This window comes from Macrosteles quadrilineatus, unplaced genomic scaffold (assembly GCF_028750875.1).
Source record: "Macrosteles quadrilineatus isolate MER2022 unplaced genomic scaffold, UCM_ALF_1.0 Scaffold_4__1_contigs__length_99947679, whole genome shotgun sequence".
NCBI classification, from domain to species: Eukaryota; Metazoa; Arthropoda; class Insecta; order Hemiptera; family Cicadellidae; genus Macrosteles; species Macrosteles quadrilineatus.
In genome coordinates this window covers 11,685,879-11,709,525 of record NW_026542597.1, presented here as the reverse complement: position 1 = coordinate 11,709,525, position 23,647 = coordinate 11,685,879, and the positions used below count along the sequence as shown (strand labels likewise).

The 23,647-nt window shown below is 35.4% G+C and overlaps 1 protein-coding gene across 2 annotated transcripts; it reads left to right on the top strand.

Moving 5' to 3' along the window:
- Positions 1 to 1,563: 1,563 nt before the first annotated feature.
- LOC128992148 (ras-associated and pleckstrin homology domains-containing protein 1-like) lies at positions 1,564 to 23,083 on the top strand. Of its 2 annotated transcripts, none has more exons than XM_054415586.1 (8): positions 1,564 to 1,665; positions 6,573 to 7,127; positions 9,798 to 10,174; positions 12,190 to 12,377; positions 13,776 to 13,930; positions 16,388 to 16,555; positions 17,638 to 18,060; positions 21,860 to 23,083. In XM_054415586.1, exons 2-8 carry the CDS (start codon positions 6,584 to 6,586, stop codon positions 21,919 to 21,921), a joined length of 1,917 nt encoding a protein of 638 aa, XP_054271561.1. In that variant the 5' UTR covers positions 1,564 to 1,665; positions 6,573 to 6,583; the 3' UTR covers positions 21,922 to 23,083. The 2 variants fall into 2 exon arrangements, with proteins under 2 accessions (XP_054271561.1, XP_054271560.1); XM_054415585.1 differs by having other exon boundaries at positions 1,588 to 1,824.
- The last annotated feature ends 564 nt before the right edge of the window (positions 23,084 to 23,647 follow it).

Genomic DNA, 23,647 nt, shown 5'->3' with positions numbered 1-23,647 from the left:
ACTCATGGAGAAAATTAAAATGCCCCAACCTCTATTGATGGGACAAAGAAACTTGCTAACATGAATGAGATTAATGCTGCCACAATTCCGTGCAAGACGGCATGGAGATGGAATTTAATGAATCGTGTATCTAAGCCAGCCCCAACTCTTAAATGGTGGTAAAGGAGTTAAAGATTGTTGCTAGTTTGGAATATAATTTAAAGGCGGTGACACACTATCGATCTTTTCTCCGATCAAGACCCGGGGAAAAGACTCGGTTACAGTTAGTACTTACTTACTTGAAATACTTGTCTTCTACATCGTTGACCGACATGTCGGATAGATTGCGTCATGTTACTATTTACATATAAACACTATAAAACCATTAAAAAATAACTACATATACTTTTACTTCTACTTTTGTGGCGGACGTGTCACGTTAAAAAAAGGGGTTCACTCTCAAACTCATGCAAGGCGTACAATGGCCTATTCAGCAGTCCATCACGTATCTCCCTCTTAAAGTCTGGCAGGTCCATGTCACGCACTCGCTTAGGCAAGGTGTTGAATATACCCTAATTGCCGAACGCGGGTAACTCCTCATTGTCTGTGCAAGTCGGCACCGAGGCATGTCAAGGTCTGGGGCTCTGCGGGTATTGTGGGTGTGGACCTCCTCCCTCCTGCCAAAGAGTCCCACCTTGTCTTTGAGTAGTACAAGGATGTCGAGGATATACTGGCTGAATACAGTGAGCACCCTATGCCGGATGAATATAGGGCGGCAGTGCTGCTTGTAGCCAGCAGATGACCCTATCCTCATGGCTTTCTTCTGGATTTGAATTGAGTAGTTGTTAAAGTTGTGTTCACTATCAGTGTGCATTATTATTGTGGTGAATAGTGGTAATGGGGTATAGTGTGGTGAAAAATAGCGTTCATACCATGGACCGAAATGGTTTTGCAGCTCTCGATCCTTTTAAGTTCTCGTCTCGTCTCGAACTTAAAAACTATCTCGAGGCGGCAAAACCTCATTTTCGGCCCTAGGTAGGTACAAAATATACTATTATGAGTTGTTTTTACTTAGTTTTAAACTTTATTGCCTGGTCCTCTGAAAACTTTTCTCTAACGCCCCAGTGATAACATCCAGAGTAAAAAAATGAGACCATTCACGGCCGCCTTTAACTCGACCATTGCCATAAACAAGTATCTTTATTCTCAGCTTGTATTTGGTACAATTTTAAGTGATGATTTGTCTCATTGTAAGGAATCAAGCTGGGTTTTATTAAAAACTGTTGTCAGCCATTTCAAGGAATTTTGTTATGAAGATTTAACAAGCTTCTGGCTTAAAGCGGATTGTGTTTATTTTAGAAATAACCTATCTGCATTGACCAGAAATAGAGTTCAATTATGTTCTATTGATTGATTGATATGAAATATAGCACAAAGTATGGCATTAATTACAAAAATGTTAAGATAAAAGAGTATAGATTTAATTACCTATTATTTAGTTATAGTATGTCTTTACTGAATGATTGGCGGGAAAATTAAACATGCGCGTGACTTTCTAGACTGGAAGTACAACGCGCACGAATGGTCCTTACAAAGGATCATGGGAGAAGTAGACGCCATCTCAGAATTTCAGTTCTGAAGGGGAAATTTGTGGACATTATGGCGGAATGCTTAGTTATTCGTGAGGTAATTTTGTAGTAAATCTCTGTGAATTTGTCTCATAAACTCTGTAATCCGTGAAGAAAGTATAATTGTTGCTTGAAGAATTATTAGTGCAACTGTTTCTGTGTGGTTTGGTGTCTCAAATTCGGCTATATTAAAGCCTGAAGCTCACCTAAGAGTCGGGTCTGTTATTATTTTGTTGCTTTTTGTTGCCAGAGTAATTGTTATGATGCTATGATATTACTACCCCATTCAACAATATGATAATATTAACTCAAGAAAACAATCTTCTTGAGTTTAAAATTCGCATTACAAGAATACTTGTTAAAAATTACTTGCAAGAAGATGTGTTTCATGTCACAATTTCATAGTCATGCAAAAGGCTTGTGGTGGTCCTTGGGTTCTTAGTTTTTGTCCCGTTATGAATTGTAACTTTTTTTAGGGAAAATGCTTGTTTTGCCCTTACTAATAACACTTGGTTACAACTTTCATTAAATAATGCTTGAGGCAATATTGTATGATATGCCCAAGATTTTAAAATCATCAAAACAAAGAACAGGCATATAGGCTAGCCTAGGTCCTAGGCAACCTTTATATAAAACATAATCTATAATTTATATTTAACATATATTTAACTCCATAGCAGCCAAATTATAGAGTAACTCAAGGTATTAAGTTAGGTATTCCTATTTGGGCTATAGGCATAGGCCTTGAAGTCTCAATAGTATCTAAGTTATTGTAGGCATACCGCATTTATCATCATCGTAGCTTAAACACACAGTAATTGGTGCTTGGCCGAGGACTCTTAACAGATCTCCTCTGTCTTAAATTAGGCTAGGCCTAAGCCTAATTGTCATTAGGTTGTAGTCTAGTGTTTTGGGGTACACTTCCATATAAAAAACCGAATTAAAATATCGATCGATAAATTATGAGTTATCAAATTCAATCGAATAGGCCTAATCAATATTACTCATTTGGTTGTTTGTGCCGATAGATGGAAGTGTAAGTGGGCCTACCAGTGTTTGGAGGTAGCCTACACTAGGCTAAGTTAATTTATTTTCTACTTTCTATTGTGTTTATATTTAACTTATCCTTGAATGTCCTAAACTTAAACAAAGCCCTAGTAAGTTAATTGGCCATTTTAAGTTTTACATGACCAAATACTGGTAGCCTACTCTTTTCACCTGATTACACTTTTTACTTTCTAAGACCAATAAGTTAAAACATTTGTAATTTATTATTGGGTAATTATTTACCCTATTTACACTGGGATTTGATGTAATTTTGATATGTCTACTTACAGTAGGTATTTTGAACGCTGAATCCAAAAATGCAATCAGTTTTGGTCGGAGAGATTCCTAAGTGGCCGTACGCTTCAGTTTTGTTGATTTACTAACATATTTGTGGTATGGACGAGTCCAAGTTCTAGTGGCGACTAACACTAAAAGGGGTGGAAGGTTTGTGGAGTGGAAACAGCTGTAAGTTTACATTCTATACTAAACATACAAAACCACACACGACGCCATGAGAGCAAAATCAGAGTTACAATATGCAATAACTAGATTTTAAAAAGAAAATGGACTTTGGTGCTGTTTATAAAATACAATAAATCAACTACCATACATAAACTATTAATCACATGAACATAAATTATAAAACAAAATAGAATTTATTCACGTAAAATATCAGTAGGCCTAATAGAAGCTAGGCCACTGCCGACATGATCATCGTCCTCATTCCAATCCTCAACCATTGAATAATGCCTCAACGTCTGGTAATGAACGTGCCATAGTGCATAATCCCATGGTACATAATCCCATTGTGTCTAAAAGTGAAAACGTGCCACAGTGCATAATTTAATGTATCAGCAACTAATAAATGAAGTTACATATATTAATCTAATCCAACCTAACCCAACCCAACCTTAATATTAATGTTTAAATCACATTTTATGTGAGAAAAGGCATGTGAGGAAGATAGGTCAGGTTTTATGCGGATTTTATGCTTGCGCATTTTTGATATCATTATTTCATTGTGTTTCACCCACTATTTAATTGTGCAAAAACAGTCTGGAAGTTGCATAAATTAATGAGTCGGTTCATTATAACCTAACCTTTACCTTCCTAATCTAACCTCACTTCAAAGGACTTTATACAGTCACGAATCCGCATAAAGTCCGACCTACCTTCCTCACATGCCTAAATAAGAACTGAACTGATTATTTGGTTTCAAAACGAATACTTTATTTCGCATTAGATCAAGTAAACAGTTGTTTGCTCTTCTCACTCAGTCCTCACTCCTCACTCTTCAGTCTTCACTCAGTACGGACCCGTCCAGACCTTGCCGTATTACCATTACCTTCAGTACAGTACCGCAACCGCACCGCTCAATTATCCTTAGATTCGTAATCCTAACCTTCGTTTTACGGCCACTACGGCCACTTAGGAATCTCTCCGACAAAAACTGATTGCATTTTTGGATTCAGCGTTAAAAATACTGTAAGTAGACATATCAAAATTACATCAAATCCCAGTGTAAATACGGTAAATATTTGCCTATTATTGTTACCAGTATTTTATTCTTATTAATGATTTATATTTCACCGTTTATAAATAACATAATAAATTGGTGCTGTTGTGATATAGGCATAACCTAACCAAACCAAACCTCTAGAATGTTAACAAACTCCTTTTGATGTCAGAAAAGGCATGTCATGGTGATTAGCCATGCTTTATGTGAATTTGTCACTGCATTAAGACCTTTGAAGGTAGGTTAGATTAGGTAAGTTAATGTTAGGTTATAATGAATCGAGTTGTTAGTTTATGCCACGTCCACTCACAGACTGTTTTTGTAAAATAAAATCATGAGAAAAACACATCAAATTACCATTGCAATTCAGTTTGCATTTTTGAAGTAGGGAATTTGATGTGTTTTTCTCAGGATTTTAATTTTACAAAAACAGTCTGCAAGCGACATAGGCTAAGCCTAAACTAACAACTCGATTCATTATAACCTTAATATTATCTTACCTGATCTGACCTAATTTCAAAAAAACTTAATGCAGTCAGGAATTCACATAAAGCACAACCTACCACCCTGACATGCCTAAGTAAGAACTAGGCTACATGTATAATTAGTCCACAAGTCCATCTATATCTCCATAATTTGATGAAATTCCTTATATAAAAAACATTATTGACTGCAAAATCACTTGAAATGTTTCTATAGTTAATGATGCTATTTAATCAACGATGTTATTCTTCTCATCAACCGCGTTACTCTCTTCACTTAACCTGAACTTGTGACAGCTTAGCAGACTTACTAGCACTAGTATAAGCTACTAGCATACTTACTATACACTACTAGACTTACTATAGCACTAGCATTAGGCTATAGTATGAGTATTTTTGTTTTGTGTTCTAGTTGTAGTGAAGTAAAGTGACGTTACTAGGCCTATTGCCGATGACAGAATCAGAGTGAGTTAGTAAAGTTCAAAAGTTGTTGCTTCCAGTTGCTTGTCATGTGGTTGAAAAACAATCAGCTAGGCTTAGTTAACCTAAAGTTCATTCCACTTGTAAATGTCATCCGTCTTACCTTGTTTATTGTAATGTTGTATATTTTTACGGTGATATCTTGAGAAATATTCATCAGCGGAGAAAAATAATGCTATATTTGGATTCAGGAGGTAAAAAACTATATAGTAAGATATCAAAATTAAAAAAAAATTTTGGAGGCACCTATAGTAAATAAATGCCGAATAGGTAAATTAACAAATACTTTAACAATTTTCATAAATATAAACAAGTCTGTGAATTATAAGGCTGACTAACTTACTTAAGTTAGTTAGTAAGTTACCGGAATCTGGGTTAATGAAATAGGCTTACTAAAACCAATTTTAATTCAAACAAGATTAATAAAATGACTTGTAATAAGGGTACCTACTTTGGTACTATCCAGAGGCCACCCTTACAGCGCGCGTTTGTTAGGTTGGGTTACCATAAATATGTTTGTAGGACTTCCCTCGTTTCATTATGATTCAAACAATGCCAGATGAGCCATTATTTAGCTGCCTTCTGGGAGGCAGAATTCAAAGGTCGCTAATTGTAATCATGTCAAATTTGGGCAGTAAGTCAATTAAAGTATGTTCTCCCCATTTTTGACAAACCAACCAAACATAATGGCCGCAGCGTGCTGTCTAAGGGTGACCTACGGATAATACCAAAGTACCTAAATAAGTACCGGCATAACTTAACATGATTAGAATTTCATTGTTGAAAAATAAGTCACTCAAATTGTGTTATCCAATTTATCCTTAGGCTACTAAAATTAACGTAAGAGTTCCAAGTAGCATAACCGCCAGGAATCAAATATGATGCTGTATGATGAAAAAAACAAAATAATTTTTACGAAGGAAGGAGATAACCTCCACTACTTTCCATGGAAAGTAGATAGGCAAAACAAAACAAATCTGTGGCTTAAATTAATAGTGAGGCCTACTAAGTTAAAGCTGTTACCGTAATAACAGGGTCATCCTAACACCATTAAGTGCTTCAGGTATACTGAGCCACAACAATACCTTAGGTAGCAAAGTAAGGGTAGCAGGGGTAAATAAAGTACGGTAAAATAAAAATAGTTGTAAAAGTTTTCTAAAAATTATTAAAACTATTTTAAATATTTTGCTCTTAACAACTAAGCCTAGTTGAAAGCTTTTACAGTAAATTGCACAGATGGACAAATTTTTACAAAACATCAAACTTTGACTTGCTCTTTTGTTTGTATTGTCATATTGCACCTTTTTATGTTGTAAAACATATCAGTGTCTTTTTAAAACCATATAGACCTGCATTAGGCCTATCCTAAAAATATCCAAAAATAATCAAGAAAATCTTGGTGTAGGAGTCACAAATATTAAATGTTTTGTCGGGTTTCAGGATAACTTATAATGAGTGCCATGAGTGCGTCTCCAGTGAAACCAGTCCTGCCCCCAGCCGGAGTCAACGTGCCTCCTCCAGTCGCCACCACGCCACCTAAAGTGTCGACCATGATGCAGATTCCTCCCTCGCTAACCATCGCCCCATCAAAACCTGCCAACGTGAACCACTCCAACACACCCATCAGTCTCACCATGTCAGACATCCGTGCACAGCAGTACGTCCCTCCGAACCAACCCGGCATCCCTCCGATGCCTATTTCACAACCACTGCCTCGTACGCCTGAAAAACCTAAAGATCTTACAGCTCCGATATCTATGTCTGTGAAGCCAACGTCAAATGGTATGGAACCACAAAATCAGCCCCCGCCAGCTCTTGCTGTGCCTACTGCCCCGGATGTGCAGGTCTCGGCTGTGCCGCCGCCCCCGCCCCCCAAAGTTGAGGCCCCCGTGGTCCCAGAAGTACAAGAGAACAAAGCTCCACCGATTCAAACACTGCCTGAAAACCTAGTTGCCGAGCCACCATCTGCTTCTACAGCCCCTCCAGTTGAGCTTGGTGAGTGATTTATTGTAGGCACATGGTCACTTGTGCTGTGATTATCGTTGTTATTATTTTATAATAAAAAATGGCTGTATAAATTTGTAAGTTTTAAAGATACAGTAAGGGTTTGCCCCCTTACTAGTTTTGTTATCTTTAAATACCATCTAGGAACTAAATCACTGAACTAATCTAGTAAAAATCATTATCACTTCTTTTTTAGTTAGGGTAAGCAGGGGGAATTGGGAGGTATGTTTTACAAATGTATCTGGTTAGGCCACTTTTCCTATTTTTGTTGTTAAATGGCTACTTAATTAATTTTATAATACAAAAAGCTATCTTTTTCATGTTTTATTTTTTTCCCGCAATTCCCGAAAAAATTAAAAAAATTAAAATGTGTTTTACCACCCAATTACCCCCATGGGGGTAATTGGGTGGTAGGTCAACAATCCATAAACACTAAATGCTAATTAAAGTTGGGAAATTGGGTGTTATAAAGGAAACTAAAAGCAACATTTTTAACTAGGTTTAATAAAAAACAAACAAAATTTACCATAAATTTTGCGGTAACAAACATATTTTTCCTGAACTACGCACATTAAAAAAAATCTTTAACCACAATTAAATATTATGGCCTACAGTTTTTAAATTCATAATATAAAGAGTACATTAATAATATTAACAGGAAAATAGGGACAGATTCTTCTCTAATAAGGTTTAAATTATGTAATATGGTCTCAAAACTTTAGAAAATGAGGCACGATTTTCCAGTCCTTCGCACGATATAAAACAAGGGATGCTGTATAAACTAAGTAATGTAGGCCTAATGCACTAGTTTACTACATCAGCTCAGTCGCTACTGCAGTCTCTATGCCTATTTAAGTAACTATAATACAATTTTGTGACTTTTTTTAGGTCGTCTGGGTTCAGTCCAATGTGACGTGAACTCACGGGTATTGGGTGGTATAGGGTTAATGGTATTGGTATAGGGGTAATTGGGTGGTAGTGGTGAAATACCAAAACAAAAACTCTAGTGTGAATTATATTCACAAAATATTATTATTATTGCCTTTTTTAATTAAATTAAGCCAAGGAAACAGTATTAGCTCAGTTTTAAAATTTACCACCCAATTTCCCATAAGGGGGTAATTGGGTGGTAACATTTTTGAAAAAAAAAAAATTAGAAGTAACTTAGTTTTATTATGAAGATAAGTATTGTGCATGTTCTTTGGTATATTGTTATTCATTTTATGGTGAAAAATAATGTAATTTCACATGTATGAAAATTTTAATGCATTTTATATGAAAGATTGAAAAAGTTTGCATACAACTTTTAGAATCGCGAAATGACAAGGGTCCCTAAAACTATTTCCCTCCTTTAAATGTTTAAAGGTACAAATCTGAAAAGGTTATGGCTTATTCTTGAGGAGATTGGCTGTCCATACATGTCATTTAAATGTTAAAATATCAATAAATAAAAAATATAAAAATTGTTAAAAATTTTACCACCCAATTACCCCGCCCACCCAATTCCCCCCGCTTACCCTATATATGTGACAATAGGCTGATCAACACACGTCATTGCTAATTAAACTTCATTTAAAAACTAGGTGGCACATCACACTTAAAGAATGCATTATCCTAAAATTACCTTAAGCAAATAATCTGGTAGGCCTATTTATTTTTATAGTGTAGGTTAAGTTTGTTTTACTAAATTTAATTCAATTCGATTGTATTAGATTTATTTGATAACAGGGTGTCCAGCCGACCTGGAAAAACCGGGAATTGTAGGCCTACATACAAATTTGATGACCGAAAAAAATATCTGAGTTGTAAGTTACGTGAATTTTGTGAAGAACCGGGAAATTTATAAGAATAATAGCTGAAAAATCGGTTTGAAATCACAGATTGTTCTTGTTTTTCTTGTAGTTGAAAAAACTCTTGATCACACAAGAATATATCATGAAAATGGACATTGCCATGATCACAAGAAATTATCACGGCCATTGCTTCCATCATAAAAATTGTCACGGGGTTCAGATAATTGCATCAGATGACCTTGTCACAGGTTTTATTCACGATCGCGGTAGGCCTATATTAGATCACAGTTATTGCTGCGATTGTGAGAAATAAACAAAGGAGTTGGTATGATCGCCGGGAAGATGAACGGATGTTGCCGAGATCGATAGAAATCATGTGGCCTGATCGCGAGAAATTATCACATATTTTGCTGCAATTGCAAATAATGATGACTAAAATTTTGTGATGGCGGAAACCATCGCAAATTTTGTGGCCATTTCAAGATCATGGATAGGTATCATGGATAACTGACAACAAGAGAAATCATCACAGCATCCACTAATGTTGCTGGTGTGATGGCAGGAAATTAAATAATAATGACGGATATTTGCCACGATCAAAAGATGTGATCACTGATGTGGTTGCGTTCGCTATAAAATAATCATAGAATACGTCAAAGGGTTTTTAATGTACAGTATTAGGGGGTAGCCTATTTACAAGTTAGTAAGTTTTTCTTAATTTAGGCAGCAAGTTCTGTGCTGGAAATTTTAAATTTTTAACCTGGAATTGTCTTTGAATTTTATTTTGATGGGACACTAGACACCCTGAGTAATAATAATTCACTAAAGTAAGTTAACTTAATTTTAAATAATTTGTTTTTTAAACTAGATCTCCAGAAAAAAGCAGAACCAGCCCCACCGAAACCAGCTGAGCCAGTGTCCAAAGCGATAGTTGCTCCGCCGCAGCCTCCGACTGCCCCTACTCCTACACCAGCACCAGCACCGGTATCACAGCCTCAAGAAGCTGTTCCAGCAGTTCCCACCCCCACTCCTGCACCTGCTGTGCCTACTCCTGTCCCTGCGACCCCAGTAGCTGCCACAGCTCCCCCCACCACCCCTGCTCCTGCTCAGGCCCCACTTCCTCCAGCTGAACAACCTGTGGCTCCGTCGGTGTCCAGAAGTGAGGCCAGTTTGCCACCAGCCAAGCCTGAGATGAAGGTAGCCACCATTCCCAGGCAGGCAACTAAGAGGAAGAGAGAAACTAAGGTAGGTAACTACTAATTTCAGCAACAGAAAAAAGTATGTTTGAATCTATTCTGCATACCATTGTTTTTTATATCCTATATTTGATTTTATAAATATTATATAATAATTGAATTGTTCTGGTGCCATGTTAAATTTTACTTCAAGTTCAGAATCTTGCTTGTAGTAATGAGGTTATCAATTCCTAACCATTAAAAACATTGTTTCGAGTGATCTCTGTGCTCACATGAAATATTCTTACTGAAAGAAACAGATTGTAAAACTACGTAATGGGGGAAGGGTTCTGTGTGAATTAGGCAACTGTCAGCAAAATGTGTACTGCAAGATCCCTATTTGGAAGTATTAGGTATACTTGCCTTGTTATTTATTTAAGATAAACTTACTAAGGATTTTGCACTGTTGAGCATATAGGCTCTAATAAGTGACCGATTGAGCATTCTAGGAAGGTATGAACAAAGTGTTGAGCACTGTATTCCATGTTTTTCTTAACATTTTAGTCCTCTTTAAAATCTATTTCTATATATAATTCAGTTTAAAAAATCTTTGTACAACTAAATATAGAGTTCTACTGGACCGATTTTATTAATTGATGGGTCGTTGGAAAGCTTAATTCGTGTAGATTTGCAAATAATTATGAAAGTTTGTTTTTATTTTGATTTATGGTGAAAAATTAAAAAAAAACATGTTTTTCATGAGAAATACATTGGATAAAGGGGTTTTCAATGTATTTTTTTTTTATTTGGTTTAACTGTTAGGTAGTTTTTATTTGGGTGAGACTTTTGGCTGCCTTTTTTGAGTGTTTCCAAGAAGTGTATGGTATCAATTTGTAGGAAATGTTATTCTCTTTCAGAATATCACCTTTCACTTTGTCGATTTCCTCACCATTTAAAAGTTATTGGCAAAAAAGCTAAGCAACCTCCGAATTTATAATAATGAGAAAATACTGAGTTAGGGATATTTTTGTTAAACTTTGTACAACTACATCTAGACTTCTACTGGACCGATTTTGTTAATTAATGGATCATTGGAAAGCCCAACTTGTTAAAAATAATACTGGAACAGTAGATTATATTTTCAAATTATTAGTAACTATTCCTATGCATTAATAAATACTCTAGTGGTCGTTGTGGTCGTTTTTGTTGCTGACAAAGTTGATGGGTCATAACAGTTTTTATAGCTCATTCAAAAAGTTTGACTTGGTAAAAAATATCGTGTATTCAACAGAAATTTAGTCATTTAGATCAGCGCAGTCTTTTGGTGGCTCACATCAACTAGAAGCGAAGTTCAGGCCTCTCTATTTTTACCCGACGCTGTAAATAAAACATGTGATTGGAATTTCTTCCATTTGTTTTGATTTTCTGTTTACATTTTATTGTTATTTCGTCACCAGCGTGGAAACCCATAAGCCCATGTTAAATTTTAAAATTTAAACATCTTTGCCACCAAGACTGATATTCGAATATATAATAGGTTACGTACCTTGTTCCGTCTTCAATCTTAACTTAGTCTATGAAATTTTTAAAATTTCAAATCCATTTTTTGTGCTTATTTTTGAGCCTATTTTAATTTTTAAAGGGATTCTGCACTTCTACAGGAAAATATCTTTCTAACGGTATGCGTAGATTTTCCCTGCGATGCTCACGAGCTGAGAAAAAAGGTTTTAAAAAAACAAGCTTGCCTAATAATATATAGATAGATATCAAAAGTCCCCAATGTAATCTGTATGGTTTGAACTTCAAAATATTCACATTTAACAACCTCATTTAATTAATCGGTTTAACACAGCAACCAAGCAAGTTAGGTAGTTTATTTGTGAAAAATGAACATTTCTCTCATGCGGTGTCTAAAATGTATTTTTTACGCCTAAGAGGAAGTTAAAAAATGGAGAGGGATGCGTCCAGCCCAATGGTAGTCAGTAAGTTCTTTAGAACCTAAGCCATAAGCCCTAATGTTGCATGTTGCATTATTAACCTAAACCCCTAGACTAGTTTGTTAAGTGTTCGAATGTATTGTTAAAGGTTGTGCCAGAGACTCCAGAGGTTAAGAAAGAGGGTAAGGATGAGGATCGCAAGTCAAAGAGAGTTCGTCTTCCCACTCAGCCGTACCAGAGTCCTATACCAGAACTCAACATTATTGCCAAGATCAACAAATCTTCCAAGGCCACCCCTTCGAAGGCAGCTGATGATAAATTAATCGTATTTTACAAGTAAGACCATTTTTCTTTCAAATTTTGAAATTTGAAGACTTTTCCTTACATTCTGAATTTAAATTCGTCTAAACTTCTCATGACTGCCTGTTGAGACTATATGCCTAGACATAGACATATTTTATTTGCACATAACATTCTTTACATGTGTTACATACAGAATAGGTGCATTGTCAGAGTTCGAATTGTCAGAATATTAAAAATAAAATAGTAATCAAGATGATAATATAAATTAACAAAATTGAATGATAAAACTATTCTAAACTAAAGGGGCATTGTGAAAATCTGCAATTAAATAAAAGGCTCTGTCAATTAAGAGTTCACCTATTTTATCTTTAAAATTATTTTCATTTAGCAATTTATAGTTTGCAGGCAGCACATTGTACAGCCTCAGCCCAGCATATAGTGGACTTTTTTCATAAAGGGTCAAATGGTGCCTTGGAAATCTAAAAATGTTTTCATTTCGAGTATTATATCTATGGTTGATTTGAATTGATTCTGGGAGGTCGTTTTTAGCTGAATGAATGTAGTTTAGTGATTCCAAGATGTACAGTCCTGTTAGGGTGTGGATTTTTAAATTTCGAAAAAGATTTTTGCATGAACTACGTGGATGAGAGCTGGTCATGCCTATATTTCTTTGTGTGGATACATTGTCCTTGTAAACTAAATTCAGGCTGTTTGGATGTTACGTTACATATTAATGTTTCCTAGTAGGATATAAATTCCTCAAAACAATTATTGATGTCATTGTAAATAGTGAATGAAGGCTTTGTCATGGATACTGGCAAGTTAGATGAATAATAAATATGGGCCAACTGGAGGCTTATATATTGTAATTAGTGGTCGCCCAGTGATTGAAAACTCGACCAAAAATATGTAAAGTACAGTCTTCTCTATTTTCACCCCACACTGTAAATAAAACAAGTGATTGAAATTTCTTCATTTGTTTTGATTTTCAGTTTATATTTTGTTCTTATTTCGTCACCAGCATGGCAACCCATATCACCTATGTTAATAAAAAAGAAAATATCTTTCAAACAGTATCCGTAGATTTTCCCTGCGATGCACACAAGCTGAGAAAAAGTATTTAAAGAAACATGCTTGCCCATTAATAATATAGATGTCAATAGTTATTTTAAAACCTTCATAGTTGAACTAAACTAATATCCTGCTTATTTTAACTATAAATAGAAAGGAATTAATTTCTTTTTGTTTAACAGTTTTAGTAAATTTGTTGTAACCTTACTTCTGGCCTTTAAAAATAACCATTGAATGAATGAAAGTATATTTATTTTGTAAAATATTTAAAAAATGCCATTAATATTTTCTTGCAAACTTGTATTGACATAAAAGTTTTGTATATAATATTGTATAATACAGTCTAACCTTTTTTTGCAGGAATGAATTTTTAGCCGTAAGAAACGCTGAAGGAGGATTTTACGTTTGCCAAGCTATGCAGAATATCTACAAAAGTAGTCCACGCATTCGCATTCGATGGTTGTCTCAAGAAGAAGGGAAGGATACATACTCCCCTGACTTTTATGATCACACAGGTAAATAAACGGTATCAGCAATCTGACATATACTTTCTTCCATTAGCTTGTCAGCTATTTGTATCATACGGTGAACGCACCACACACGATACGTGGTGGCGGTTTTATGCTATTTTACGGAGGGAATCACATAAGTTGCGATAACTTTTGAACTCTAATCTTTACGTACCATTGCGTTAAAAGTTAGAAGGGCCGTAACATACTTAAATTTTAATCAAAATTGATCAAGTTGTATTTATTTTAAATCCGATTTTCTTTTGTTTGAATGGGCAAATCACATAAGTTACTTACAATAGTTTTTGAACCATAATTTTTACAGCAATGGGTTTGTACAGTTTTGTTTTGAGTTAAAAGGACCACAAAATACTAAATTATCAAAATAGTTTACACTGGTTTAGTAAAAATTTTATTTTCTTACGTACAGTAGAACCCCAGTTAACCGAAATAAAGGGGGAGAGCCGTTTCAGATATCAAACTGTTTGGTTACTTTTATACTTTTTTCTTTAACCTGTGATATGCTAAAAATAGCCTATGTACTTCCATGTTGTATGGAAAAATGAATTTAAAATAATCTCTGTACAATACAGCAGTTTATTTCAGCTACAAAAATGTTGCAATGGGATAGAAAAGGCCCCTTCTAAAGAGAGGGGCTTGGCACTACGCCTTGCTGTTTACATATTACATATTGTACTAATATTTTAGCCCTGTATCAATTTATGGAACTGTTGTGGTAATCCGATTTCGGTTAACCAGGGTTCTACTATATTTAAAAAAGGTAGCACATTAGAAGCAAGCAACTACAGACCAATTTCCCTCGTTTCCACCTTCTCCAAAATATACGAAAAAGTTGTTTTAAAAAGACTTTTAGACCACTGCACAAATCACAACCTACTAAACAACCTTCAACATGGATTTACAAAAGGGAAATCCACAACAACAGCAATAATTCAGATGGATTGAGTCCCTGATTGACAGCCTAGATGAAGGAAATCTAACAACAGGAATCTTTCTTGATTTCAGTAAGGCATTTGACTGCCTTGACCACCAGCTAATCATTAAAAAGCTGGATTCCCTGGGGGTATCAGGGATAGTAAGAGAATGGTTTCAAAGCTACCTTACAGACAGGAGTCAGTTTGTAGAACTAAGGCACAGAGATAACAGCCTAATAAGAAAAACAAGATCAAATTTTCAACCAATAAATCGAGGAGTTCCCCAAGGTTCAGTTATGGGTCCGGTACTGTTTATTCTTTTTACCAACGATTTGCCGCAACAAATAGGAGACGCCTGCCTTACTCTTATGTATGCTGATGACACAACCTTAGTGTTTAATGAACCACTAGCTGAAAATCTAGAAGTAAAATCCTATGTGTCACTCAGTATGGCCTACCAATACTGCTATAACAATGATCTCGCAGTAAACACGTCTAAAACAACTCAAATAGCTTTTGGCCGTAAATCTCAAGAAGTGCCACGACTCCCAGATGTAGAAGTGGAAGATGAAGCTAAGTTTTTGGGCATCACACTCGACAAGAATTTAACCTGGACCCCTCATGTGGACAATATATGTAAAAAATTAAGTTCAACCATCTATGCTCTTAAACATATAAAAAATGCAACAGATGACATGACAACAAAAGTAGCATACTTTGCACTTTTCGAGTCGCATATGAGATACGGACTTGTAGCATGGGGTGGAACCTCTGCCACTAACATGCAAAGAGTTCTCAGAAAACAAAAAAAGGCAGTCAGAATAACTGCAGGACTCCACAGACTCGACAGCTGCAGGGAAGCATTCAGGTCACTCAAAGTACTTACCCTTGTAGCACTCTACATCCAGGAAGTTGTGTTATTTGCAGTAAGAAATAACCCTACAAGGCGTGGCGAAATGCACCAACACAACCTGAGAAACACCATGCAGTACAACCTTCCACAACATCGCACGGCACAGTTTGAAAAGAAACCTTCATACGCAGGAATGAAAATCTACAACAGGCTACCTCCAGATCTAAGAAGCAAGTCAGAAGATGACCTCAAACCAGCTTTGCATCAATGGTTCATTAATCGACCTTTCTATTCCTTAGAAGAATACCATCAACAGGTCTTTGACTAAACAACACCTCAACCAAACATTTAGAAAAAATTGTAAATTGACGCTACTACTATTCTTAATGAATGTGTAAATAAAGATTATTTGTCTATTGTCTATTGTCTATTGTCTACTGTATTTTACAGTGGAAAACAACAAAAACTTTACTTTCTCCATTCATACTATGCAAGCCCTTGGGGGATTAAGTAAAAATATACACATGTACCTCTAAAAAGCCTACTTTTCATGCAATTTCATATCCTGTTCACTATCACATTTCAGAAATTATATTTTTGTTTGGAGTAACACACCCTCTTTTGTATTGAAACAAACTTGTACACTCTTTAAAAAAGCCGTTTGATCTTTTTCAGATTTTGATTGTATATTAACAAATCTTAACTTGGACAAGATAGACAAAGAGAAGTTCAAATTACCAGCCGAAGAACAGCAACGCACAGAGAGTATACTCAAGAGAGCCTTAGATGTGGAGAAAGGCGTGTCAGAGAAACCACCAGTGACCGAAGAGCATCCTGACGGATGTGAGTAGTTGGTTAAAGATTTTTATTGTTTTATTACTTTTATTGCTTTTGGTTTATTAATAGAATTTGGGGAGCGAGCTGGTCTAGTAGTTAGAGCGCATGACTTCGGTCCTAGGTTCAAATCCCACCAAATCACCGATGGATTTTATCCAAGTGATAATGCCGTGATCCCTAGGTCTAGACTGAAGTAATGTGAAAATCTATCCTGGGATTGTGCCGGATTTGGCTGTCTTTAAAATAGAAAAACGTTAGTGGTTTCAATTGGAAACACTCAAAAGTCTTTAGCAGATCTGAGAGCGGAGAAATTTAACATTTTTTTAAATATTTTGAACATGTTTAGTAATCAGTTTTTAATTCACTTCTGTGCCATCCAATATTGCCACTTCATGTTCTGTTTGTGAATTGGATCTCTACTGTAGCAATCTTAGCAATACAACACACACATCTTACATCTGTACATCTTAGCAATCAAGGAGCAATTCTTTGGGCTTATGCAGTTAGGTGAATGGGTGGTACATAAATAGGGGGGGGGGGGGGTGATAGGAACACTACATAGAACAGTTGAAAATAAATGTATAGCAAGCGTGCCAATGAATGACCAGTTAAGAATGGGATGTTTAATCGACTTAATTCTACTCATTATATCATGGCCTAATCGGAACTCTTCAGTCAGTTTCATTTTCATCTCCTGAGGCTGATATTTATTCATTGCGAAATCACTCCCTGTTCTCTGTCAGTTGACCTCAAAATCGACAAAATGTTGTGTATCTGTAATATATCCTTTCAATTCTGAAATCAATATTTTGTCTGTTTGTTCCATAACTTTTCTAATTAGGCTAACTAAGTATATGTCCTCAGCAGCTCTAATTGAGACCAAAAAAATAATACTATTCATAAAGTAATAGTGATTGTATGTTATTACTTAGTTATCATGTAATGTTTGTTTATAGTAGGCCTAAATGAAATAATCAATCTAATTCATTAAAAGGCGTGACCCTAGTGAATGATAGATTGATTTTGACTGTGTAAACTGTTGAACATTTTCAAATGCCTTGATCTACAAATAGTAAATTATGTTCCAGTGGACCTTTCTCTATTCCGAGACGAGTCTCAGCTAAAGAAATCAAAAAATAAATCAGGGAAGAGATCAGTCAAATCAGACGGAGGAGAATCAACGTCAAATGAAGAGGACGATGAACCAGAAGACGACGACGATGAAGAAGAAGAAGAAGAAAAGGAAGCTAAAAAGAAAACCTCACCGAAAACCAGTAAAAGAAAGAAAAAGAGTGCCAAAAGGAAAGCACCTCCCCCAAGTGAAAAGAAAGCAGCAGCAAAATCTGCCACAACCAATAATAAGAGCACAGTTCAACCCGCAAAGAAGAAAACTGAAACAAGGGTAGGAAGTAAGAGGAAATCATCGGTTTCATCAAATACGCAGCCAGCGGAAAAGAAAACGAGAAAATCTGAAGCTAGCTCGCAACCTGAACGAACAAATAAAACAAGAAGTGAGTAGTCATGTCTTTTCAAAATTATTTTGCTGTTTTTAATGTAGGCATTCTTAAAGAGCTAGAATCTCTTCAAAAGATTGTACAAGCTCTTTAATCTTATTGGGCGTCAGGAGATGTACTCTTTCTTGTCTCAATAATTGGTTAAACTATGCAATTTAACCAGGGTGTCCAGTTAGGGGAAAAGCAATACTTTTTTACTAATATCACAATGTTCCATGTAGCCAAAAATGTGCTCAAGTAAATTGAATTTCTTTGCTTCTGGGGGTTAGTGGATGAATTTTGGATCCATAAAATTCTAAAAATACCTCAAAAATTACCACGATAGTTTATGTTCATTAGTATAATTTATTCTGTAACTTGTATTTTTAGTAGTTTTTAACACACATCTGGTTGGTTTTTTGTATTACCCAAAGTGGGACAATGAATCGTAAAGACTTGATAAATTGATCATGACAGCTTTTGCTGATCATGAAGCCATAAAACACGACTAGATTTGTTTCATTGTCAGTCGTGTTCAAAGTTTGTATCAAGCCTATTAATTATATAGATTAAGCTTCTGTACGCCGCTGAGCATGAAGGTATAAAAACAAAGATTGCTGTGATACATCATCATCTGCTTTTATCCAGTTGTGTGGTTTAATACAATTTTGCATTTAAACTGACGGGTTTATGTACATCTAAATTCTCGAGTTTTCTTGGTGATTTACCAGACTATTAACAAAAATTGTACCCTAACCAAATAGTATTAGTATTTTTCATTTATTTAATTTGAAACAGTACATTTTCTATAAACCCAGATCTTGTGTGTATTACTGCATTGACTTACTAAACTAGACGTTCCATCCCTATTTTGAAGTGGTAGCCAGTTTTTTAAAATTAAAATAGACGTAGTTGAATCAACACCGAATGTGTTGTTGCAAATTACTATTTTACGACAAATATGCCTACTGTCGGGGAAAAAAGTTTAGACACTCGAGTTTGGAGCTCTGCAGAAAAGTAGCCTACTAACTTAGAAAAACACGTAGTATATATAAATTTTCCTTGTTTAATTCTACGTATTCCTGTGAAAACAAAAATTTTTTAGCTCGTTTAGGAATTTTTTTATGACAGTCGGAAGGCAAAAACTCCCTGTTTTTAGAGTAGCAAAAACGATCTTATGACTTTGAAAATTCGCACAATGTAAACTAAAAGTCAGAACTTTATCAAACTTTAATACAATATAGACACATATATAATGAATTAATTTGTGAAGTTTCAGAATTTTTACTCTACCCAAAAAGTTTTTGTTGTAACTTTTGTAAATTAACTTTTTCTCAAAAACGGCAAACGCTAGAAAAAAAATGAAAAGCTTGTTTTGAAGGTCATTGGTTTTGTATTTGAAATATTGATACTGCTCAACCACATTGTTACGCATATTATTTATATAAGTTAACATATAATTTGGATGCAGCGGCCGAATACGGCACTTCCAGACCGCCGCCGGCTCTGGCTGGGCGCATACCCTGTACAGTGTTGCCAAATTGAACACCAGGACACTGAGCAGCGATGGGCTGCGAACTGTTGAGTCAAAACCCAAAACTGAACAGAATATATTATTAACCATTTCCCATCACCTTTTCTAATGAGGGCATTGGACCTCCAACGGCAGGTTTAAAAATGGTTTGCTTCCTTTATTGGAGTTGTCCAAAAAAATAATAAAAATACAATGCAATATTTACATTATGTACAATATTTACATCTTGTACACCTATATTTACAAGTTGATTGATCAAATTAATCAATCTCGTATTCGCTATCTGACGATTCCTCTGACGAACTTACGTTGAGGTTTATTATTACAGGCTCTACATTGGGGATATCTTCTGTGAGTCCATCTTCTTCCCAATAACGGTCTTCTATTTTCATCGCATGCTGGACACATTTCCTCCATAATTCTGGTGTTACAGAACCTAAAGCCTCTTGACACAGAGAGTTCATGACTTCCATAGACCGCCCTTTTTCCGCCTGGTTAGACATGTTTACCTTGGCGACCTTGTTTTTTACGTACGCCCAAATGAGCTCGATGGGGTTTAGCTCGCAGTGTGCTACGGGTAGCCACACAAGTTTAACATCTGGACGAACACGATTAATAATTTGGTCCAGCTTCTTTTCAGGAATACCGAAGTATGGCCTGGCGTGAACGATAAGCTCTGCTTTTGTCATAGTGTTAAAGTCTAAGACGTCAGGTGGAAGTGGAATATTTTTCGTCACCATCCAGGAAACAATAGGATCTTTTCTCCAAGACATGTTAGGATTTTTAGTTGCAGGATCAACCATGGTGTCCTGTTGACACATCTCTTCACTGTTGACAACGATCTTCCCAAACACTCGTGTACTTTTTGATATACTGGATATCGCTTATCCCCTAACGTTTCTCCCTCACTTCTAAAAAAACATATCACACTGACAATCATTGCGTATTCAGAATCCGACAACTTAGATTTAGCACCCATTTTTAGCAATGTGACAATATCTAAAGTTGAGGACAGACTGAGGTGGATTACTGATGACATATTTGGACTTTGGAAGAATGCAAAACACGATATTTCCTGTGAGTCAGTCATCACTTGACACACACTGCGTGAATCACCTTACGCTCGGTCAAGGTCCATTGTGGCAACACTGCACTGGATTCCTGCGCGGGCGATGGCGTCTGCACCCCTTGCAGGCGCGAGATCATCCAGTTTTTTGTTAATTTATATTAATAACATGTGTAACAATTTGGTTGAACAGTATTAATATTTCAAATAAAAAACCAATCACCTTCAAAACAAGCTTTTCATTTTTTTTCTAGCGTTTGCCGTTTCTGAGAAAAAGTTAATTTACAAAAGTTACAACAAAAACTTTTTGGGTAGAGTAAAAATTCTGAAACTTCACAAATTAATTCATTATATATGTGTCTATATTGTATTAAAGTTTGATAAAGTTCTGACTTTTAGTTTACGTTGTGCGAATTTTCAAAGTCATAAGATCGTTTTTGCTACTCTAAAAACAGGGAGTTTTTGCCTTCCGACTGTCATAAAAAAATTCCTAAACGAGCTAAAAAATTTTTGTTTTCACAGGAATACGTAGAATTAAACAAGGAAAATTTATATATACTACGTGTTTTTCTAAGTTAGTAGGCTACTTTTCTGCAGAGCTCCAAACTCGAGTGTCTAAACCTTTTTCCCCGACAGAACTTTTTAACCAAGTCAAACTAATAGAGTGACTTATTGTGAGTTTTATCACATCAACCATCTCAGTTAACAAAACCTAAGGATGAAAATTGAGTTGTAGCCCCTAGAGCAATCTGTGAGTGCCTCAATCAACTATGTCCTTTTTGAATATACAAATTGGTAACAGCTGGTCCACATAGATGGGATGTCTTTTCCATCTAAAAGTCAATATTTGTCCCCCCATTTTAGAATGGTAATGAATGTTGTTGAATTCATCCACTGGCAAGAGTTCAATGTCAATTAATTGTATGTCAAGTACAAACTAGCTGAATTGAAACAAGCACTGAAAGCTATAGCTTTATTCATGTCAGATAATTTATCAATGCATAAAAAAAGAGAGACAATAGAATTTCAACAGTAGTACTCTCTGTGAGTGGCTTGTACAACATTCCGCATAAATACAAAATTGGTTTCAGCTGGTTCCCATAAAAGATGGGATGTATACTTCAGTATACAAAAGTAGATTAGCTATAGACCTAGTTAACAAAAATTTGCAAGTAAAATCATATTGACGTGTGTAAAGTTTTGTCTGCTATCTACAGGTTCGGGAGCGGAGGTAGTGGTGGGGGTTAAGTCTACACGCAGAACCAAGGGTCGCAAGTAAACTGCCAACACTCAACACTCGTCAGCTGAAAACATTGCGCCCGTCAACTCTCACCCTATAACACGTAGTTTGGGAGATGTCGAAAACAATGTTCCGTCAACCTTTCGGAATTGAAGTGAAACATATTGGAAAACCACATTTTAAATTAATTATGTATATAATTGTATACAGATTTGTTTTTGTAAGGATGTGAGGCACCTATGCTTCTGTCTAGTGGTAGAGCAATTGCATTTGTAGGGGAGTGAAGTGTTTGTGTCTTCTGTATTCACTGTGTCTCTCGAGAGACTGATTCTGTGTTTCAACTTTTTCTGTCATTCAAACCGAACATGATCTTTGATCTTTACAGACGGTGAACAAATGTGCTGTATAGCTGTGCGTCTGAGTTGAGGTTATTATTGTCTTGTGTGAGATAAGTTGTCCCTAATGGATTTAATAGTTACGGTATATATTGCGTATTAGTTTTTTAGTAATTTTTAAGAGAAATATTTTTATTATTTATAGTTAAAAATTGTTTATTATATTTCTGACTTAATATTGATCTTGTTCCGTTGGCGGACGACGCTTTACAGGTTTTTTCGCTGTATGTATTTTTATTCTTATTGATTTTATATATTATATATATATATATTTGATATATTTTTGATTGTGTTGATTATTGTTACTGATAACTTTTTTGTAATTGGCCGGTTGTATCGTTTGTAAGCATCACTGGTGTTAAAAGCCTGGTAAACATTTTTGTCTCATATCAAAACGACACTATTAAGTCTTATTTAAATTATGTTGTTGGAATCTATATGTTGTCTTTATGTTAATTATAAATATAGGTAAATAAACAGATTATACAACAAATAGTGTGTGTGAAACATGTAATTCTCTTTCATTTAACTTAAACTATACGGATAACAAAAAAAAAAAACAAAAAAACAATACTTTAAGAACTGTGCTGTAAAACGTGCCAGAGAACAGGTTTTTCGGTAATAGATTTTCAACTAGTATTAAAACAAATTAGGGATAATTTTTACTCTGTGAAATGTTGGAATTACCATTAAAGTATTGAAAATGGTGATGAAGGCGGGGGGTCTTCATCTAGTCTGTACAGTACAAATGGTGCAATTTTAAATTAGTTTGTTGGTATGAGAAATAAATTTATTCCCCTGATAAACTGTTTGTCTTCTTGTGCCATTTGGACACCATTTTGGTTTCATATGTTTACTAATTTCCAACAAAAAAGAAGGCTCCTATAACTTGTACTGCATGGCTAAAGATTTTTCCAATGGCAAAACCCCTATTTTTACTGCAAACCCCTAAGGTTTGGTTGATTCATTGAAAACATCAACCGCCTGTTTGCATAATGTTGTTTTAACCAAATGCAACTTCATAACTCAACTAAATCAACAAATTGTACCGAGCTAGTAAAAAAGTATCTGTGTTTCATATGGTTTGATTTTGAGAAATACCAAAATATTGATTGTGGCTAGCAGTACTAGCTATACAGTTGTGCTCAGTGATCCGTATTCAAAAAGTGGCTTTACAGGGTTTTAATTTAATAATCTATGTTGTTATTTCATAACTATACCTTGGATTATCCAATATTGGCGATAAAAAAACTATTTCTGTAGACATTACTTAATTAGCCTGCACACAAGACCACAAGCACATTTGGTCAGTGTGCTTCTAACACTGGCATTTCCTACCATGGAGTGTATATTTTTTATACCAAACATGT

Excerpts from the sequence above, each read along its gene's own strand:
- LOC128992148 (XM_054415586.1), top strand. The coding sequence starts at position 6,584 with ATGAGTGCCATGAGTGCGTCTCCAGTGAAACCAGTCCTGCCCCCAGCC. Across the intron at positions 7,128-9,797 it reads AGCCCCTCCAGTTGAGCTTG|ATCTCCAGAAAAAAGCAGAA; the intron begins GTGAGTGATTTA and ends TTTTTAAACTAG. Across the intron at positions 16,556-17,637 it reads CGAAGAGCATCCTGACGGAT|TGGACCTTTCTCTATTCCGA; the intron begins GTGAGTAGTTGG and ends ATTATGTTCCAG.